This window comes from Protopterus annectens, chromosome 4.part0, assembly GCF_019279795.1.
Source record: "Protopterus annectens isolate FY-2018-M chromosome 4.part0, PAN1.0, whole genome shotgun sequence".
NCBI classification, from domain to species: domain Eukaryota; kingdom Metazoa; phylum Chordata; order Ceratodontiformes; family Protopteridae; genus Protopterus; species Protopterus annectens.
In genome coordinates, this window is record NC_056733.1 from 528,355,608 (window position 1) to 528,377,273 (window position 21,666).

The 21,666-nt window shown below is 39.9% G+C and overlaps 1 protein-coding gene across 1 annotated transcript in view; it reads right to left on the reverse strand.

The window, feature by feature from the left end:
- Nucleotides 1-21,666, reverse strand: part of NIPSNAP1 (nipsnap homolog 1) — an 810,051-nt gene that overhangs the window by 710,164 nt on the left and 78,221 nt on the right. Inside the window, exon 3 of the mRNA XM_044068455.1 lies at nucleotides 17,189-17,234. Coding sequence (XP_043924390.1) covers nucleotides 17,189-17,234 — 46 coding nt within the window. The remainder of the gene's footprint in view (nucleotides 1-17,188; nucleotides 17,235-21,666) is intronic.

Below are 21,666 nucleotides of genomic sequence, written 5' to 3' on the forward strand. Positions count from 1 at the left end.
TGTGAATATCCAGTGAGATTAGTTTATGGTCTGATCTTACCAGTGAGGGATACACTTTTGGTCTGGAGCATAGAGACCCCATATTGGTGATGATGAGGTCCAGTATGTTTTCCCCTCTTGTGGGAGTGGTAACACGTTGTTCCATAGCATTTGAGTTTATAAATTCTAGGAACCTTTGGGCTAGGGTGTTGGAGCTAGAGTAATGTTCCCAGTCTATGTTTGGGTAGTTGAAGTCACCCAATATAATGGTGTTTAGAGAGACCTTCATATTTTCCAGTGTTCTCAGGAAGGCCGAGTGGGGTTCCTGGGTTTGGGAGGGTGGTCTGTAGCAGGCTATAAACTGGAAGGCAGTTTTACCCACTGTTAGTTGCACATGGATAGTCTCTGATGCTTCGTGCTGTGTCACCAACCTGGAGGTGTGGGTATCTTTGACGAATATTGATACTCCCCCTCCTTTTGTGGTTCGGTCCAAGTTTTGGGGCTGAAAAGCATGGTATGAGGTATAACCTGGTAGTGCTGGGGTGCTCTCAGGAGCCTTGAACCAGGTTTCTGTTACTGCACAGATATCGATGTTCTCCATGCTAAGGAGAGTTTTGAGTGAGTGCATCTTGAGGTTTAGACTTCTAGCACCGAGTAGCATTACTCTTAGTTTCTTATCCCTTGTGATACCTATGGAGGTGGGCTTGTGTTTTGAGCCTTGCCTAAAAAAGGCAATATGGGGGTGGCAAGAGCCTTTGCTAATATCCGAAAGCCCAGGAGTGACAGGTGCAAGCCGTCCCTAGCTTGTCATCCCAGGCTGACAGGCATTGGATCCCCTTTGAATGACACCAATACTTAAGCCAATTGTTGAAATTGATCATCTTGTCTTCATATTGTGGCATCACTCTTGGTGAGGGTAAGATCGATGCTACTCAAGGTAAGGGTCATACTGGCCTGGGCTACATGCTCAGAGAGCTGATCTATGTCTCTTTTCATGTAGTCCAGGGAGGTACGTCTCAGGTCATTCACACCAGCATGGACAATGACTGAGTCATATTTGTACTTGCCTTGGAGTGACCTGAGTGCGTGTGTTATGTGGCGGATCCTAGCGCCCGACAGGCAGCTCACCGTGACCTTCTCCTTGTTCAGCCTGGTGAGCAGGACATCAGTGTGCCTGACGATAGAGTCACCTATTAAAAGTGTATCAGGTGTGTTGTTTAGCCTTAAGTCTGTGACTGTTTGGCACACTGGCTTTGTGAGCTATGTGTTGCAAGTGTTTTGTTTTGAGGTAGCGGTTGCTTGGGTGTCTGCTTTGGAGGTCTCTGCTGCTTAGGCAGATTTTTATTTAGAGCCTCCGAGTATGTTTTTGTGTGTTTATGCGTTTGGTTTGCTTTCGTGGTAGGTCTATGTGAGACTGGAATTATAGTGAGTGTGGTTTCCTTCTCCTCCTGACTGGTTACGCCAGTACTGACTTGAGAGAGCTTAGCCTCCAGTTTGGCTATATGGTTGCATCTCTCACATGTGTTGGAATTTGTTGGGAGGAGGAGAGGGTTGTCTCTGTACATGAGGCAGTTGTAACATTGCCTCAAGATTCCCAGATTCACCAGCTGGACCGGAGAGGAGATTGACAACTGACCTTTGGACATGCTAGAATAGTATTGGGAATTCCTTTATAATTGAAAAAAGGGCCAATGGGGAACAAGGTACTCAAGGGAGTTTGTGAGGGTGTAGTGCTTTTAATTTTTTAGTGCTGACTTATATAATTGCTTTAGTGAGCAAGTGCCAGGCTTTAGAGTAGGAATAGGGTGTTTATTATGAGAACTAGATCAGTTCTAAGGGAAAAAGTGAAGAGCAGACTTTGTGGAGCCGAGAATGGTTTAAACCCAATTAGGCGGAGCTGCCCGATGCTGCGCTATGCGCAAAATCGGACAAAGCCGTGCCAAAGCGGGTTTTATACAGGGGGACTTGAAAGAGCTAGACAATGGCCCAAAACAGCCAATAGACTACCAGATTCTTGTGCTGGGAACACTCCTCCAGGGATAGATAGGCTGCTCTAAGCTCCCCACTGCCACTGGTGAACAAAGAAGCCTCCTTTTATCCAAGAAAGGAAATGGGCAACACAGGAACTTTCCAAAAGTCCAGAATACAGCAAAGCCTGCACCTGGACTACTCTAGGTCAGGAAAGACGGGAAACAAGGATAACTTTTTTGTTTTTTTCTTTTTTGCAACAAACAGCAGGAAAATGCAATAAATATGTAACACAGGCTAGCGCACTTGAGTGTGTAGCCTCAACAGGTAAATGCAACAAACAGGACAAACTTTAAAAGTGCAGGTGCAAAAACAACATTAAACAGTTTAAAACAGATCAAGAAGCAGAAATACTTGCAGTTTAGCTAGATCGGACAGTCGCCCAGGAAGTAGCAGGAAAAAAAAACACTTTTATCAGGTTAGCAGTCGCTCTTTTAGCCTCTCTGCTGCTAGTACCACTCTGCAGGACCACAAGGAGCTTGGCTGAGTAGTAACAAGCGCAAAAAACGCGCAAAAGCGGGTTTTATACAGGGGGACTTGAAAGAGCTAGAAATTGGCCAAAAACGGCCAATAGACTATCAGATTCTTGTGCTGGGAACACTCTTCCAGGGATAGACAGGCTGCTCTAAGCTCCCCACTGCCAGTGGTGAACAAAGAAGCCTCCCTTTATCCAAGAAAGGAAATGGGCAACACAGGAACTTTCCAAAAGTCCAGAATACAGCAAAGCCTGTATTTGGACTACAGCCTGCAATGGAAAACAACATTGACATTAAGCAAGAACACTATGCACACTGTTCAGAACAGTGACAGTAGGCACTGCATTGCATGAAGGAAAGAATATATTAACATGCATCAAAAAGCATAACTGATAAGAATATGTGCATACAAAAGCAGTAGTACTTACAAATACAAGGAGGCATCAGTGACATGCCTAACAGGTAACAAGGCAGAGGACTGCAATTCTATGTAAAGCAAATAGGATTATTCTTTATATACAAATAATAATCAGTTCTACAACTCCAGTTCTTGTTACCTAGCAATGCAATTGTTTTTTATTTTTTTGCCAACACATGCTACAGATGGTACTGTATCATATCTATACTGTTCTGCATATGTAACAATCAACCTATACTTACTGACTCCAATAGCCTAAAGAGGTTAACTCTGATCTAAATTTGTATTGTATATGTTCTCCTTTATATATTGCTTAAGCTTGATTTACATATGTTAGTTTCATTTTGATTATATGTCCTCCTTTATATATTGTGAAATTTGATTTATGTATGTTAGATTCATTTACTTTATTTTGTTAAAGTTGTGGAGCTTTTTTCCCCAGGCCTCCAATGAAAATGGGGTTTTGACCCAGTGGACTTTCTCGGTCAACAAATGTCAATAAATAAATAAATAAATATAAATTTATGATGAGAGAATTACATTTGCAGACATAGCTAAATTTGTCAGTGGCAGAGATTAAGGAGAGAGATGGGGAGGGAACACTTTTACTGACACAACAGGCAAACTGTAGACAAATCTGTTTGATGTGTATTGTCATGCAAATTAGCTGAACCTAGCAGGGTGAGAAATGTGATATCTTGCTAGCTGAGGGTTAGAATATGGGAGGATTAACATGAGAAAGACCTGAAGTAGATTAAAGTTGAAGTCTGTTTTCTCAGCAATGAGCTGCTATTCCTGGAAGCTTTTTTCCCACAGAATGTGTAACACCTCAGTAGGAAACACATTTGAAAGAGGCACTGCAGGACAGTAAATTATACTTTTACTGTAGCCTCTCAAAATTAGCTGTTCTTCTCTGTTCTTCCATTCTAAGTGAATGGAACCATCATGTGACAGTCCAGCTATGGACATTGTAATCTCATAAACAGTGCCCTCACAGTGTATTATTTCTTTAGAAGAAAACAAGGTCTCATCAGGATGTCTGCCCCCAGGAGGGGATTCAGGGTTAAAAACAGAATAAAATTATAGTGACAACTACTGCCTAGTACATCAGGTTTGCAATGAGTCAAACTTAAGTAAAAGTGTGACGCTTTTTTAATTGTTTTCCTGTAGTGGTTCTTCTCCAAAGCTGACTTTGGGCTCCTAAAAAACAGATGTGGCTAACTTCACGGCACCCATGTCAATGGAAAATAGATGCATGATACACCAATGCACTGTACAAACATACATAAAATGCATGGAACTAGCCATACCCAACAGAACCAAGACTCTCTCCTCTAAAAAATGGAAACCACTCTTGTGGTCCCCTGCCATTAATAATCTCTACAACAGAAGGAAGAAACTGTTGCAGAAAAAGGTGAAGTCTCAAGACTGGAAAAACTCCGTTATCAGCCTCAACAAAAAGCTGAGATCCCTCATCAAAACCTTTAAAGCCAGCTACGAAAGCAGAATTGCGGCAGACACTAAAAGCAACCACAAAGCCTTCTATAGTTATATCAATAATCTCCATGGCAATACTCAGGTTTGCTCTGTGTTACTGCACAATGGTACCTCCTATACTGAGCCAACAGATATTGCCAACATACTGGATGATAGATATAGTGCCAATTTTACCCCTCTCTCCCCACCTAAAGGACCAATCACAATACCGAAGGAATGCCAGGCACCCAGCATTACTGCAGCAGAGGTTAAAGCTGCATTGTCCAAGGCCAAGAATACAGCTTCCATGGGAACAAACAATATTCCTGGGTGCTTTCTACATGAACTACAAAGTGGACTACAAAGTACCTCACAAAGAGGATTACTGGCCTCAAACAAATGCCTTACACTGACCGCCTCAAAAAACTCCAGCTTTACTCCGTAGCATATCGCCTACTCCAAGGTGATCTCTGCCTAACATATAAAGCTATGTCAAACCCAGAGCGGTTTGACATGCTACACCTAAAGAAATTCCAATCCCTCCGAGCTACATGCTCTAGGGACCTAAACCTTGTCACCACAATAAACAGGACACGCTGGAGGGATAGATTCCTGTCCCAGAGACTTTCTATACCCTGGAACAAGCTATCCATCTATGTCAAGCAAAGTTCTCCATTAGCACTCTTCAAGAAAAATCTTGATGAGTGTACGGGAAATAGGAAATGCACCCCGGGGATCACTTCTGTGTCTCTGCTCGACAGTGGCACAGGAAAATAACTTTCTTGGGTGGCATAAGCCATGGAACCTTGTTGGCTAGGCTTATGTAGGCCCTTGGGCTGATAGCCTATTACCTACCTATGAACTGACACCACATCTCTGTGCCCTGTTCAATCACAGCCTCACCTCAGGCTTTGTCCCTACCGAATGGCATACTGCAACAGTTATCCCTCTGCATAAAGGGGGAGTGACTACAGACCCTGGGAATTATCACTCCTATTAGCCTGACGAGTCTGCTATGTAAGGCTATGGAGCACATCATCATGGACCTAATTAACAAGGATATAAGGAATCTCCAAACTCTAGATCTCACGCAATTTGGTTTTGTGAAAGGTAGATCATGCCTGCTCAACCTGGTTGACTTCCTTGAGTCAGTCACCAGAACTGTGGATGAGGGCAAAGCAGTTCATACACCCTACCTCGATCTGGCCAAGGCCTAACTCACCAAACTAGGCATCAACCCCTATATCATTAGGTGGGTTGCAAATTGTCTCACAGACAGAACCCACAGTGTGAAAGTAGCTGACTCCAAGTCAGACTGCAAACCAGTCACTAGTGGAGTCCCACAGGGATCGGTCCTGGGTCCCCTCCTGTTTGGCATCTACTTCTCAGAAGTCTAGGCCAACACAAAGGGACTCTGGCTGACCAAGTTCGCAGACGACTGCAAGCTGGGAGCCATTACTAACTCCCCAAGTAATGCAGACATCCTACAGAAAGCCCTCACTAAGACCAATGACTGGTGCTGAAACCATGGCCTTAAGCTTAATGCCAAAAAATGCATAATTATCTCCTTTGGGAAAAACTCAGTTCCCACTAATTACCACATCGATGGGAGCCCACTGAACACTGAAGGTGTTATAATAGATCTGGGGACACAGGCTGACAGCAACCTCTCCTTCGACCCCCACATTGCCACTATGGTCAGAAAAGTCCTTCTATGTGGCAAATCTCATTACCAAGGGTTTTGCATACATGAAGAAAGAGGTAATCATCTCTCTCTACTCTTCCCTCATTAGGCCAATCATAGAGTATAATGCCCCACTTGGCATGTACCTCACTAGATATATGCAACAGCTGGAAAGGTATATGCAACAGCTGGAAAGGTCACAAAAGTACCTCATAAAGAGGATCCTATGCCTTAAAACACATGTCCTACATGGACAGACTCAAAAAACTCCAGCTATTCTCTGTCTCATATAGTCTACTAAGAGGTGATCTCTGCTTGAGCCTTGTCTGACCCCGTTCTGTTAGATATGCTACATCTAAAGAAATCCAAATCCCTCTGCACCACACGCTCCAGAGACCTCAACCTCATTATCACAATCAACAGAACGTGCTGGAGGGACATGTTCATAACCCAGAGACTGCACATGCTCTGGAATAGACTTCCCATACATTTCAAGCAGAGCACCTCACTGGCCCTCTTCAAGAGAAATCTTGAAGAGTGTATGGGAAATAAGACAGGTTTTGATGAGGGATCTCAATACTTGATAGAGGCACTGGGCACTAACGTCGGACATGGGCTAGGCTTGTAAAGGCTCCAGGGCCATTAGCCTAGTACACACCTATGAACCTAAAGATCTTTGTGCTTTGCTGAATCCTGAGTTTTACTTTACATCAGTTACTAATCCACTTCATTTTTCAGTCATTAATATTCAATTCAAAGTTTGGACTACTCTCATAATGGAATGGTGTCAAATGCTTTGATCAGATCCAGGTAAATTATGCCCAGTGGAATGCCAGTGTAAATAGCTATAATTACATTGTTACAGATGCAATTCAAGTTAGATGTGCAGGAGTGTCTCAAAGTAAAACTGTGCTGGTTGACGTCTACAGACAGTAACAAAGTTAGAAAGATTACTTTTATTAACAATTTTCATTTTATTTTTATTTATTTTATTTAACATTTGTTGACCGGGAATGTCCGACTAGGTTCCACAGAGCCTGTTTTCAGCGGGAGAGGAGAAATGAAATGCAGAGATGTGTCTTTGGAATTTGGTGAAACATTTATCCGGGATGCTGTTAAGACTGAATGGTCTGTACTTCATTGCTGACATTATGTACCAGAACTAGAGAAGCTGATTTCTGAATACCAAATCAGTAAGTAAGAATTGCCAAAATAAAATAAATTAGACATGAGGAAGCCTTAACTGAGGAAAAGCCATTTAGAAAATCAGGGTATGATGCAGTCACTTCTGATACCATTTAAGGCTTCTTGTACTCCGTCCTCAAGCATAACTGGGCACCAGTAATATATTGAACATCTAAGGGAAATAAAGTACAGCTGCTGTCACACATCACAGAAAAAAGTTGGTAAAAGATTCTGAAGCTATTGAATTACTATTATTTGCATGGTTCAGCCCTGGCACTAACATTACTCATGTTTTTGATCAGGACATGTTCGATGAAAGCCTTTTTACGGTAACAGTATGATTTGCTTGACTACATTCATAATCACATTTTGCTTTCCTCACTTTCTTCCTTGAAGTGATTTTAGTTTTTTTTTTTTTTTAGTACGTTTCTTTATTAAGTAAAATGGGATATTTTGCATATGTAATCCAATGGTGTCTTATTTTTTCCTATTCTATAGAAAGCTTTATTCCACCAAGGTAGATCATTTTTTATACCTGCATAAAGCAACAAGAATATTTTGTTAATTACTAGTTTTTTTTTCTAGGAACAGCCCGCAGCTTTCAATGATGTTGAGCAGGAATACTTCCCTTTGGCAGTCCCAGGTGTCAAGTTTCTTCAGAATCAATGCACAGTCTACTTGGCAAAACTTTCTAAACTGGGAATCATTAGGCGTGTTAGGTTTAACAGTTCTTACAATGTCTCAGGTGATACTTATGTGGTCAGGGCTGCCAAGTGTTGGTAAATTTTTTTAATATGAATATCAGGATGAGTCCAAACATCCAGAACATCTTCATTCCTTGAAGGAAAGATAACCCAACAACCTAAGAATAACTGGTTGATACAGCAGAGAAACAACTTCCTCACATGATAGAAGTAAGACGCATTTAATTTATTGTCCACTATGAAGGGACCAGTTTTGATACAAGTGTTTAATTCAATGACGTCACTATGTTCACTGTCCTTCAAGTTGTGGCTTCAGCACCCCTTCTCACCAACACACAGTCAGGATGAAATGATTACAGGTAATGTCAACTCATAAAATTTGTGCTCACACTATTAAAAACAAGAGATGGTTTAAACTCCTTATTGATATAAATTGAGACATCACTCCCAGGTGTATGACCCTAAACTTATATTTCTGTAATAAGAAGACCTGGGCTGCCTTCAGTTATCATACCCTGCAAGTCTTAACTTTTTTTTCTTTAAACTCCTGGATTCACTCATTTTAAAATGTACAAGTCTGTTGGCCTTCTTCAAGTTTATGGGCCTATACGGGGAAGCTCTAAAAAGAGAGATTTTGGTGTTTTTTCTGTAAACCTGCAATCAACCGTTTTGTTTTCAAGATGGCCTAGATGGTACTGCCTTTTTCCTACAGACATTCCCAAAGCTAAACAAATATTTATATGTGTTATTCATGCACATCTTACCATGAAATAACTGTAGCATTTTCGGTACCTTCTGCGACTATAGGAGGTAGTGCCAGCCATGCCAAGATAAATAGGGCAGTGGATTTGTAACATATGCCAGCACAGCTAGCTGGAATTTTGTAAATAATTATATGTCATTTGTATATCAAACTGGGTCTATATTAGATGCTCGAAGTTACTGAACTTCGAATACGATATGATCAACACCATATCGAAGTCCAGTAACATCGAACACTTAATAAAAATATTTTAAAAAGTCAAAAAACAGAACTACTTGCTTTAATCAGGGGGACAAGCCCACCTGCGCCCCCACATCCCCCGCTACTTAAATATTCCAACTCCGAGACCGCACTACATTGAAGTAAATGGAAATCTCCCCTTACGGAGATTTCTGTTTACCTCTTCGATGTTCTGCGGTTTCGGTCTTTTACGTGTCGACAATGTCAGATTCGACATTGTGATCATTCGCTGTTCTAATACAGACCCAATAAACCGATTTGTACATATGCTTGTGCTGAAAATATATTTGTGAGGTTTGCTTGTGTTAAAATGTATCAACAGTGTGCCCTGATGGAAGGAAAAGAGATGTACATGCATTATTACAACTGTTTAAATGTATACATGGTAAAAGCATATACTGGAAGTGAAGAGGTTAATCTTAATCCACCTGACTTTGCAAACTATTCTTGAAATTAAATTACTTTATGGGTTAAGCAATAAAGATGTTATCCCACAGTTTTGAATGGTGCCACAGGCACAATGTCTGGCCTAGAGAATAGTTGGTAGCTCCTGTAGGAAGAGTGAAATGGTTTTATGACTTCCAGCAGCTGCACCTCATCTGAGTAAAGCTCTGTCTGTGTATATTGTAGCACACAGGTGCTAAACCCTGGTAACTTCTACTGCTGGGGGATAGGGCAAGAAACAAAGTCAGATGACCAAATGTATGTGAGGTCATTCTGTACAGAAATAATGTTTTAATATTAGAGGAGACTGAAGTCTCAGCAGCATTCTGTATTCTGTCTTGGCTCTGACAACAAGGACCACTCACCCATCTTGCCTTGCTCTATTCAGCAAGTATGAAAAGTAATTATTTTAGTCAATCAGGAATAGAGAGAGTGAGATTAGCTAAAACATGTTTTTCAATAACTGTGTGAAACATTCCAGTGTTATTTTTAATACTTCCTGTGACTAAAATTCTGTTTATTTTGAATAAATAGTTAATATTTTGATTTATTTATTTGCGGGGAAAGTCCGACTTGGAACAAAGTAAATTTTCAGTGGAGGCCCAGGGAGAAATGCTCCAGATGCATGTCTTTTTGACGTGGGAGGAAACTGGAGCACCCAGAGGAAACCCACATGTACGCAGGGAGGGCATGCAGACTTTGCACATAAGGCATCCCAGCTGAGAATTGAATCAGAGAACCACTTACTGTGAGGTGACAACACAACCGCTGCACCACTGCATTGTCCAAAAACTTTCCTGTTCTTCTACCATTTTACTATTTATTATTAAATATGTTTAAACTTTTCATTGTGGCTGGTCCTTTTTTATAAAATATCTAAGCTTTGAGAGTACTTCAATATATTTATTTAGTGACAGCCCTGGCCACTCCTGAAGCCTTGCTGTTTGGTGAACATTACCTTTTGTATTAATATTAACTTAAAATCCAGACCAAGAAGCAGAGCAGCCAAGAAATAGTTGAAAAATATCGAGTCCTTTATTACAGCTGAACAGCCCAATCAAGAACACCAGAAAATTCTGAGCTTTTTCAAGTGATGACACCATACTTTAACAAGTAGCTTATATTCTTTAACAGCCTTTCCATTAATTGGAAAACCGTGCTGTTAATTAATGGTTTAAAGTAAACCTGCTCTTATTAATTCATTAGTTCTGATTAAAACAATGTGAAATGCCATTACTTTTAAAAGTGAAAGATAAAAACAAAAACATACCACATATACCAGGTAATTATTACCATGATAAATCTGGACTAATTTGGAATAAAAATCATCACAGAAAACTTATTACATAGTCCAAGTGTGCACTTTGAATATTTCTAAAATATTAATTACATAAACAACAGTCAAATAAAAAAAATTAAATCACATAAAGCCATGACATCTCTGTTAAAATTCATTATTCATAAACATATAACTTACAGTTACAGCAGAACATCAACTGTTCTGTGCTGATTTTAATATTTAAGAAATCTTGTTGGAAATAAATGGAAATTCATTGAGTAATAAACCATTAGTTAATGGAATATCCCTTAGAACAGTAATCAAAAAGTATGTCCTTAACTTATACCCATTACCAGACATTGGATGCAAAAATCATGGACAGTAAATGTAGGAAACTATAGTCTTGCTCTCCTTAATTTCAACACAGATTTGATGCTGATGGTACCATTTAAACCAGGGGGTCTCCCTGCATCCAACCTTAGTTGCCAGATAAGTTCTCGGTATTCTAGGGTTGATTCCCAATCGCCACCCCTAGCATCTAGATCAACCTGTTCAAGAACTATAAACTTTAAGTTGATGTTTGGACAACTAAGAGAATGCTTAAAAAAAGCGTTAGATTCTTTCCTTTTAGCTATATCATAAAGATGCTCATAAATACACTTTCGGAGCTCCCTTTCCGTCTTTCCTACATAAAAACTCATGCATGTGGTGCAAAAACCTAAATATACCACCCCTTTTGTACCACATGTGTAATAACCCTGTGGGTGAATTTTAAACCTCCTAGATGGAATGTATAGGGAGGTGTCATTTAAAATAGTGTGACATTGGCTACAAGCACCACACCTATAAGTCCCCACCAGTAGTTGCTTAACCTTCCTCTACGTATAATTGGGTACCCTTGCAAGAGCCTTAAAGTAGCTGGTAGGGGTTCTGGTGTCTGTGATAACTACCTTATAGTCTGGGCAGAAGGGGACACAATAGGTGAATCTGTGCCAGCCTTTCCCAGGCATGTGCGTGGGCAAATCAAATCTCAAAAATGTGTGTGTGTGTGTGTGTGTGTGTGTGTGTGTGTGTGTGTGTGTGTGTGTGTGTGTGTGTGTGTGTGTGTGTTAGCTGCTTGGAGCAGGGATACAAAGCACTGGTTTCACAGAGAGGGTGTGGGAGGATTTAGCTTTGAACCCCAGCTAAGGACTCCACTCTAAGCTTTGCCAGTGGGGAGTCTTAATGGGGATCTGGACAGATATAGAGAGGAACCAGCCCCCAGACTGAACATGTTCCCTGGGGGCTCTTAAGGGAAATTGTGCTTGATGCAGAGAGGTCTGCATCTGGAAATGCTGAGTGCAGCCATTTGTTTTCCAAGTGAACATCACTGTCAAGTGTCAGTGGTGAGGATTCAGGCTCCTTGATTATGGCCCAGAGTGGGGATGTCACATCTTTAGGGACTTCTAGTTGAAACCCTCATGGGAATGTATGGCTATGCTTGTAAATATCCTCACAGATCAGTATCCTAGTACGTACATATGTACCATCTCTCATCTCTGGGTTATAAGTACTGTATTAAAATGTAAGAGAAAAACTTCATGGGAATTTATGGCGAGACTTCTAAAGGATTCTCACAGATCAACAGCCTAGAAAGCATCTACGAACCCACTGATTCATCTAGTCCACTTGGTTACCTTGTTTGAAATATTTAATTCAATATTTTATACCTGCTGGAAGTGTGAAAATGTCAATCACATAGCAGTGTACACAGCAGTATTAAAATGTTCTAGTACTGTATAACGTAAATTACCCCACTTATGTAACCAGGTGCTACACTGCTGCAGCTCACCTTATGCTCAGATTAATTGCCATGTTTTAAGTAACCTCCTTAACAGAAGTGATGAAACCCACAATAGTGGTGTCAGACTTGAAGGCAGTGCATCTCTCAGGGGCTTGGCTGCTCTAGTCTAAATACATCAGTGTGGATATATACTTCAGAGAAGCTAAGCCTCCTATAATTCATACTTGTCCACAGGCTAATATTCATTCAGTCACCTGTGCCACCAGCTAAGGGTGTTACTTTAGTTATACAGCCATGTCAGGGAATTATTGTAATTGCAGACTCCATTGTGAGACACAATGATGTTCCCCTCAGCAGGCTGAGAAAGGAGAAAGCCATGGTCATTTGCTTATAAGGAGCCAGGATCTGCCACATTACAGACCACAAGTGTCATAATGACTCAGTCATACTCCATGTGAGTGTAAATGACCAGAGCAGTATCTCCCCAGACTATAAGAAGAGAGACATCATGGAGCTCTCGAAATATATGTCCCAGGTTGGCAGGAGTTAAGCATTGAGCAGCATTCTACCGTCTCAAAGGAAGATGCCACAACACAAATAGGAGATGACTGAATTTAATAACCAGCTTTGTTTCTAGTGTCATTCTAAGGGATATATATTTGTCAGCATGGAAGGAGATGGTCATCAGACCACACTGTTTTGCCAGGGATGGTCTACACCTCTCCACGCTAGGCTTTCGAATATTAGCTAAAAACATTGTCCTCCCCTTAGTGCCTTTTTAGGCAAAACCAAACTGAAAACATTTCCAACACAGCAAATCAAAACTAAGCAAATCTAAAGGTGTTACTGACAATGCTCGAAGTCTAAACAAAAAACTCCACTCCCTACAAGCTCTCCTCACACTAGAGAATGCCGATGTCTGTGCAGTCACTAAAACATGGTTTAAGCTGTGGACAGCACCCAAGCAGTACAAGGTTATAATGCTTTCCACACATTTAGACCAGCTGATACACATGCAGGGACTAAAGGCGGAGGCGTCTCAATTTACATCAAAAATAAAATCTAGCTCATGGCTGGTCAAACAGGATGATGCACTTGAGTTTCTCCATATTTAAATCACCATAGACAAAATTCCATACCACCTCTTTGCAAGCTATACCCCTCTATGACCCAGTAAACCTACAACATGTTTTAAGCTTACTGGAAACACTCACCATCCAACAAAACACCATATTCATGTGCGACTTGAATTATCATACAATTAACTGAGAATCATATACAGCACCAAACATTCAGGCAAAGAGATTCCTGGGGTTTGTAAACATAAACTCCCTGGACCAGAATGCCGATACGCCTACCAGGGGCAAAAACATACTGGATATGGACCTCACTAACATGGGAGAGCACTGCACACTCCCTAGTGTAATGTCCTCTCCGTTAAGGTCGGACCACAAAACGGTGTCCTTGAAGGAAAAATAAAACCCAGAATATCGACTAATCCGGGAATGTTTAGGAACTACTCTAAGGCTAACTTTCTACTATTAAGTGATAACCTGGCAAAATTTCAAGCCCCGCTAAACCCTGAGAACACAGCTGCTTATGATGAATTGTTCACAGAAACCCTATACGAGCATGTTAATTGCTGCATAGAGGCAGCTGCACCCACCAGGATAATTATAAACTTGCTCAAAAAAACAAGCCATCCTGGTGGAATCACAACATGGAGAGGCTGTACAACAGAAGGAAGAAAGTCATGCAAAAATTAGGAGGTGTAGCACCCGGCAAGATAAAAACACTCGAACAACTCAGAGGACACAAAGTCTATGAAAACCAAATTTGAGGTAAATTTGGTCTTCCAGGCCATGTACATCTACAAAGCATTCTTCAGCTATGTCTGCAATCTCAAAGGCAATATACAATTGATGCAGAACTCATTGTTAAATGGAACCACCTATACTGAACCAGAAGATACAGTAAACCTATTGGCAGACAAATTCAGATCTAACTTTCCCTTCACTCCCCCACAGCTTCCCCTCAAGAAATACCATGAAATATAATTCTCCCAACCATCATGAGGGAACAAGTCCTCAATGTTCACCCTAAGGCCAATAATATTACATTGATGGGCCCACAGGATATCCCAGGTTGCCATCCAAATAGCATGAAATATGAATTATCAGGCCCTTTGGAATCACTATTTAACTATACCCTCCAAACAGGCTTTGTGCCTCACAGATGGAGAACAGCAACCATCATTCCTCTGCACAATGGCAGGTCATCTACAGACCCTGAAAACTAGTCTCATCTTGAAGCCACAGAAAAAGTTATGAAAATGATCGATAATGGCATAGGAAACCTCTGGACACTGGACCCAACCCAGTTTGGTTTTGTCAAGGGCAGGTCATGCCTACTCAAGCTGGCAGACTTCTTGGAGAAGGTCAGGAAAGCAATGGAAAAGGGCAAAAGGTTCACAATGCCTACCTTGACCTGACCAAGGTGATGGACACAATACCCCACTCAGGCATTGTTGGAAGACTCAAGAGGTTAGGTAGACAGACAGGACCCAGGAAGTTAGATCTCTACAAAGAGACAATTACAAGTCAGTCCCTTGGGGATTGGTCCTGGAACCAGTCCTTTTTGGCATATACTTCTCTGAAGTCAAGCCCAACATAATGGGACTCTGACTGACCAAATCTGCAGATGACTGCAAATTAGGAGCAGTCATAAAATCCTCCACCAACACTAATGTTCTGTAGGAAGGGCTGACAGAGACAAATAACTTGTGTCAGAGCCATGGACTAAATCTAAATGCCAAAACGTGCATGACAGTATCCTTCTGGAATTCATCCACCCCCCCTGGTAACAATCATATAGACAACTCACTCCTAAGAATTCACCCAGTAGTCAAGAACCTGGGGACACACAGACAGTAATCTAGCCTTTGACAATCATATGACTACAGTTGTGAGGAAATCATTCTATGTTGTGCAACTTACAAATGAATATATGGCATCTACATACAAGAAGGTCATGGTTTCACTGTATTCGGCATTCATCAGACCTATCATGGAGTACAATGCACCCTTTGGTATGTACCTAGCCAAGCACATCCAATAACTGGATTGTCCACACAGATTCCTCGGTAAAAGGATACATGTCATATGTAACATGTCATATGCAGATCACCTCAAAGCCCTGCCCCTGCATTCTGTCTCCAACAGGCTGTTGAGGGGAGATCTATGCCTGGTATACAAAGTACTGTCGGACCCCACCCGGATGGAACTCCTGTATATCCGTAAAACAAACAGGACTAGAATTACCACTCAAACCATGCCTATTTACAAACAGGACCTGCTAGAGAGATGGTATGTATCTCACAGAATACCCCTTCTCTGGAGCAGGCTCCCCATTCATGTGAAGCTGAGTTCCTCCCTAATCCAATTCAAGTGCAACTTGGACAACTGGGTGAGGAACAAGAAATTCACCTCTAGGTTTTCATCTATGTCTCTAACAGACACAGACAGCCTGTAAATGGTTCATCTCCCAGGCCCCAGCTTTAAATGTTTTATCTCCCAAGGCCCTGCTTACATACTTATCAAGGATACCAGAAGTTGTCAGAGATTTGGGATGCATGACTAGGATAAAAAAAAAAAATTCCCAGTGATCGTTAGTCTTATTGGTTCATAGATGTGTAGTAGGCTGCTCTGGATTCTTATGGCTGGCAAACTAGTAGAAACTTGCACTTTCAAAACATTAGTGGAATTGCATATTCTTCCTCAGTCTTAGGAGTAAAACCTAAAGACTTGCCTACAAGAAATGGACTAGCCACCTTATTCATAAATACATTCTGTTGTAAATGTGGTACAGTGCAAGTCAAAACTACAAGTCATTAGTAGAATAACAGGTGTAATCAATCACTTAACAATGCTTTACTATACTATTACTTCTGTTACAGACAATATTTGGTGTTCAGTCTACCATGACTTAGTCACATATGCAAAGTAGAAGTAACTGTGTTGACTGAAAATAATAGATTTTGAAAAACACTGATTATAGAATTCACACTTTTACCTTTTCTGTGACTTTTAAGTAGTTATGTTCACAGCATGCAGTTTGTACACAGATTGATTTTATTGAGCAACTGATACCAGTCTTGAAAGGAACTCAAATTACATAAATGAGTTTCTCTGTGAGGCAAAGCCACCTAATTACTTATGTAAGGGGCTACTATTACAGTCAACTTCAGATGGGGAGAAGGAGAAATCCCAAGTGCAAAGAGCCACTTGGAGAAATCGGCACTTGAAGTGAAACTACACAAAAATATTACTTGCACAGCTACCTAGTGAATTTCATCGGGTGACATTGTATTCTGAAGTATGAAAGGTACTTTCTGCAAAACATGTCTAGGGCTTTTTATTCACAGTATAGCTTGTAAATGTGCATTCCCCAGCATGTCTAACCCACTTAATAAACTGAACAAAACAAACAGTTTTTACAGTACATACTATAACAAGAACCATAGGCCGCAACAATGGCTTGCTAGAAATGTGACTGCAAGCCTAATCATTTAACAAGGCAAAAACAATAGTTCATTCATACCATGCAGTACTGTATATAATCATACTACTGCAACACTAAAATTCCTCATCCCTTTTGGATAAAGAAGTATGATTGCTTTTACAAGAAATGCTGTCATACACTTACAAATTGAACAAGAAAGCCAACTTACGTTAGTTCATTATAGGAATCAAGATATTCTGGTTTCACATTATGAACTGGAAAAAAAATAAGTGAGATAAGAAACATGAAAATCAACTTACAAGTCTTTAATTAGATTTAGATTTATAACACTGTTTTGTGCAAAACTACGGGACAAAACAGAAAAATGATTCTTATACTTATTAGTTACAAATTGCAATTTGTTTATATTAATTAGTTATCATTGCTACATATTTCTGTTTCTCTTCCCCTGAAGAGCAGGACTTACTCCCAGATGATGAACAAGACATTTCTGGGGGTTTATCTTCACCGGTCTTCCCTTCATCAGCTGGTGATCAATGACAAGACCCAGGAGCACACAAATAAATTTCTCCCTAAAGATGATGCCTCATCATCATCATTACAAAGTAAGTAGTGAGGACCATGTGTTACACCACTTGTAGTGTGCTCCAGTGGCATGATCTTTCAAAATGAGGCAGCGGTCAGAAAGTGGGACTATGGCATGCTATTTCTGGTCTCTCCTAATCATTATTTGCTCCAGTTTCCATTTATTTACCAGACATTAAATGAGCAAGTGGGCTGGTCCTGTGTGTGTGTATACATAAACGTGTATATTTATACACACATACACTACACAAATATGCATGTTATATATTATACAAACTATACACACACACACACACACACACACACACACACACACACACACACACACACACACACACACAGATATATCACACACACACACATAGATATACGTATATATCACACACACACAGATATTTGTATATATCCACACACATACATATATATCACACACACACACACACACACACACACGCACATATATATACATGTCACACACACACACACACACACACACACACACTGCACAGATATATCACACACACACACACACACACACACACACACACACACACACACACACACACACACACACACACACACACAGATATACGTATATATCACACACACACACAGATATTTGTATATATCCACACACATACATATGTATCACACACACACACACACACACACACACACACACACACACACACACACACATATATACATATCACACACACACACACACATATACATATCACACACACACACACACACACACACACATATACATAACACACATATGGGTTCCCTTCACATGGTCGACATTTCAGAATGTCGACATTCATATGGCCGAGACCACATGATCGACATTCGAAATGTCGACCATGCTGAACCGGAATCTCCGTACAGTGCGAAATGGAAAGATTTCCATCTTCCACACTGTAGTGCGATCTCAGAGTTGGTACATTTAAGTTCTGGGGGGGGGGGGCATAGCCCCCCTGCTAGCAGTGTGAAGGTAATTTTTTTTTTTGTGTTTTTTATTTTTTATTCTATGGTCGACATTTCGAATGTTGATCATATGGTCTCGGCCATAAGAATGCCGAAATTCTGAAATGTCGACCATATGAAGTAGATCCATATTATAGATATATATATATATATATATATATATATATACATATATACATATATACATATATACATATATACATATACATGGATGTAAGACTGTTGAACGAAAGTTCAACAGTCCGAATCCAAAATCACCAAACGCACTGTAACAAAAGCACTTTTACCGAAAAAGCACTTTCGTTAAAGTCCGTCAAAAAAAATGGTGTTTATGCAGGGGGGTTATGCTCCCCTGCACCCCCCCCCATGTGGGAGGCTGTGCCCCCCCTCACCCCCCCTACTTTAATATTCTCACTCAGAGATCTCACTACAGTGGGGAAAAGGAAAAAAATTCCCTTACCCGCACAGTCATTCCCCCACGACTCCCTCTGGCTGCAGACATACATACGCAAAAGTGCTTTTTTGGTTAAAAGCACTTTCGTGTAAATATGCCCGGCCATTAAGCCTTCCGTGAAAAGCACCGTCGAGCATCAGTCCTAGACCCATATTATATATATTATACACAAACACACACACATATATATATATATATATAGATATATATATATATATATATATATAGATATATATGTATATATATGTATGTATGTATGTATGGAGATCACAGTATAGTGGGGAATCAAGGAATTTCCCCATTTCCCCACCGTAGTGCAATCTTGGAGTATATATTTGCAAGGAGTATGGGATGCATGCCCCCAAAAAAACAGATTTTTTTTTTGTTTTTGTTGTTTGTGATGTTTCAGAAAGTTGAACATACGGTCTGAACCATATGAAGTTTGATACAGACCCATATATATTTATACATACACACACACACACACACACACACACACACACACACACACACACACACACACACACACACACACACACACACACACACACACACACACACACAGTGGTATAGGGTTGGAAAGGATGGGTGACCAGAAGGACAAAAACAGAAGCACAAGCATTACAAAAAACAAACTACACAACTGACATTTTATCAATAGTAATGACTGCAATTAGGTTATGAATAGAGGAATAGAGGAAGGAGAAGTAGAGAAAAGAGGTAAAGGAAAAAAAAGGTATTTGGAAAAAAATAATTAGAAAAGGAAAGGTAATGGGAAAAGGGAAAAGAGACAGTAATGGGAAGAGCCAATAATAATATTAAATATGAATATGGAAAGCAGAGTAAAGAATAGACAAAGAAAAAGCAGAAGATGGACAAAGGAAAGGGACAACTCTGACCAAAGAAAGAACCTGCTAAAGGAAAGATGCTGAATGACAATAAAAAAAACGATACATAAAAAAGAAAAAAAAAAGGTTGGGAATATAAAATAGATATGGGGACAACAAACAAAACGTGAGGACAGTTGGGGCTCCCAAACATACAACAAAGTCAACCAAAAAGAGGATATAATTATAAGATAAAAATTAAATTTGGATTACAAAGAAAGGAAGATTTCATGATAATTAAATTAAGGTGTGTGTGTGTGTGTGGCTGAAGGCTTAGCTCTGTTGTTTGACAGGAATCTGTAAGTGTCCTCTCTTGTTTTTTATTGTGAGCTAAGCTTATAATGAGCAACATAAACAAAGTTCATAAAAGGGAAATTAATATTGTAAAGAACATCAAGAAAATGTAAAAAAAAGAAAAAATTTCAAACAATTATTAATTATCAATAAAAAAGAAAAAGTATGATAAAACTGTGCAGATTGTGATACAGTTTATGAAGTACAAAAGAAACTTTGTGAAACACAAACAAAATTTTGCAAAAACATGCAAAACAAAATTAATGAATTGGTTCACAAAATTAATAAAGATGAAACATATACTAATGGCTAAAACAGCAATACCCATACTTTTAAGGATATGTGGTATGGATGTACAAAGGTAATGGCAGCTAATTAAACAAAAGGGCTTTATGGAACAAGATAATACAAGAACTGAAAAATATAGATTTTATATAAATTTCTTACATATTTTGCCTATGTATATTTTATATACCACAATTTTATAGCAGTAACATCTAATACATCTTGTGGATATTATATTTAAAGATAAGATAATATTTAATAACGTAGAGGTATTTGATCCTGGATTTTGGGGATTGATTTTATGGATACACAGTTAAGATATTAATAACAGATGGTAATTTGATCCTCCCAATTTCATGGGACACAGGCTATATTGGTGGAAAGGGTGATGATGAAACAGGAGGAAGCTCAAGTAATAAGCAGAGATTGGGAGTTTGGATGCTGATCCTTTAGGAGAATAACAATAACCATACAGAATATTATACTCAAAGTAGCAGAATGTATTCTAAGAAATAAGTCAACACGGGAAAGGAGACTCTGCCAATAGGGATCACTGCAAATAGGGGTAGAGAGAATAGACAAGACAGGGCTGGAATTTACTGGAGAAAACTGGATAACGAACCAAGGATTTGGGAACAAATAGAGAGGGAAAGGTAACAGAGTGGGAAGAGGCCAAAAATTAATTTGGATTGCAGGCTAGAAATTGCCTTCCCTATCAAGGATTGTTATTAGAGTATAGGCAAAGAAAAAGGAATAGGGGTATCCTAAGTGAAAGGCCAGCACTGTTAAGAGTTTTTAGTAGAATCTAGAACAGAAGTTGCTGTTAAAAAGGGATAACTAAGGCAAATAAAACATTGCAGGACAACTACAAGGACCAATCAAAGGATGTTAGAAAGGAATGGGAAGAGAGAAACTGGATAAGCAAGTCACAAAGAAACAATGGAAGGATACATGTATGGCTCCCAAGTATGCAACAAAATCTAGAAGACTTCACATCTTTGCTTGGAAGTGTTTGCATAGCCATTTTTATACCCTAAGCAGACTCCAAAGAATTTTTCCTCGGGTGGATTGCAAATGTTGGGGGTGTGATGGGGAAGAAAGACGTACTTGGGAACATATTTTTGGAAGTGTAATGCGTTTGCAGACTTTAAAAATTCCCTGCAGACGACTGTCAATACTGGGTGAGCAAAT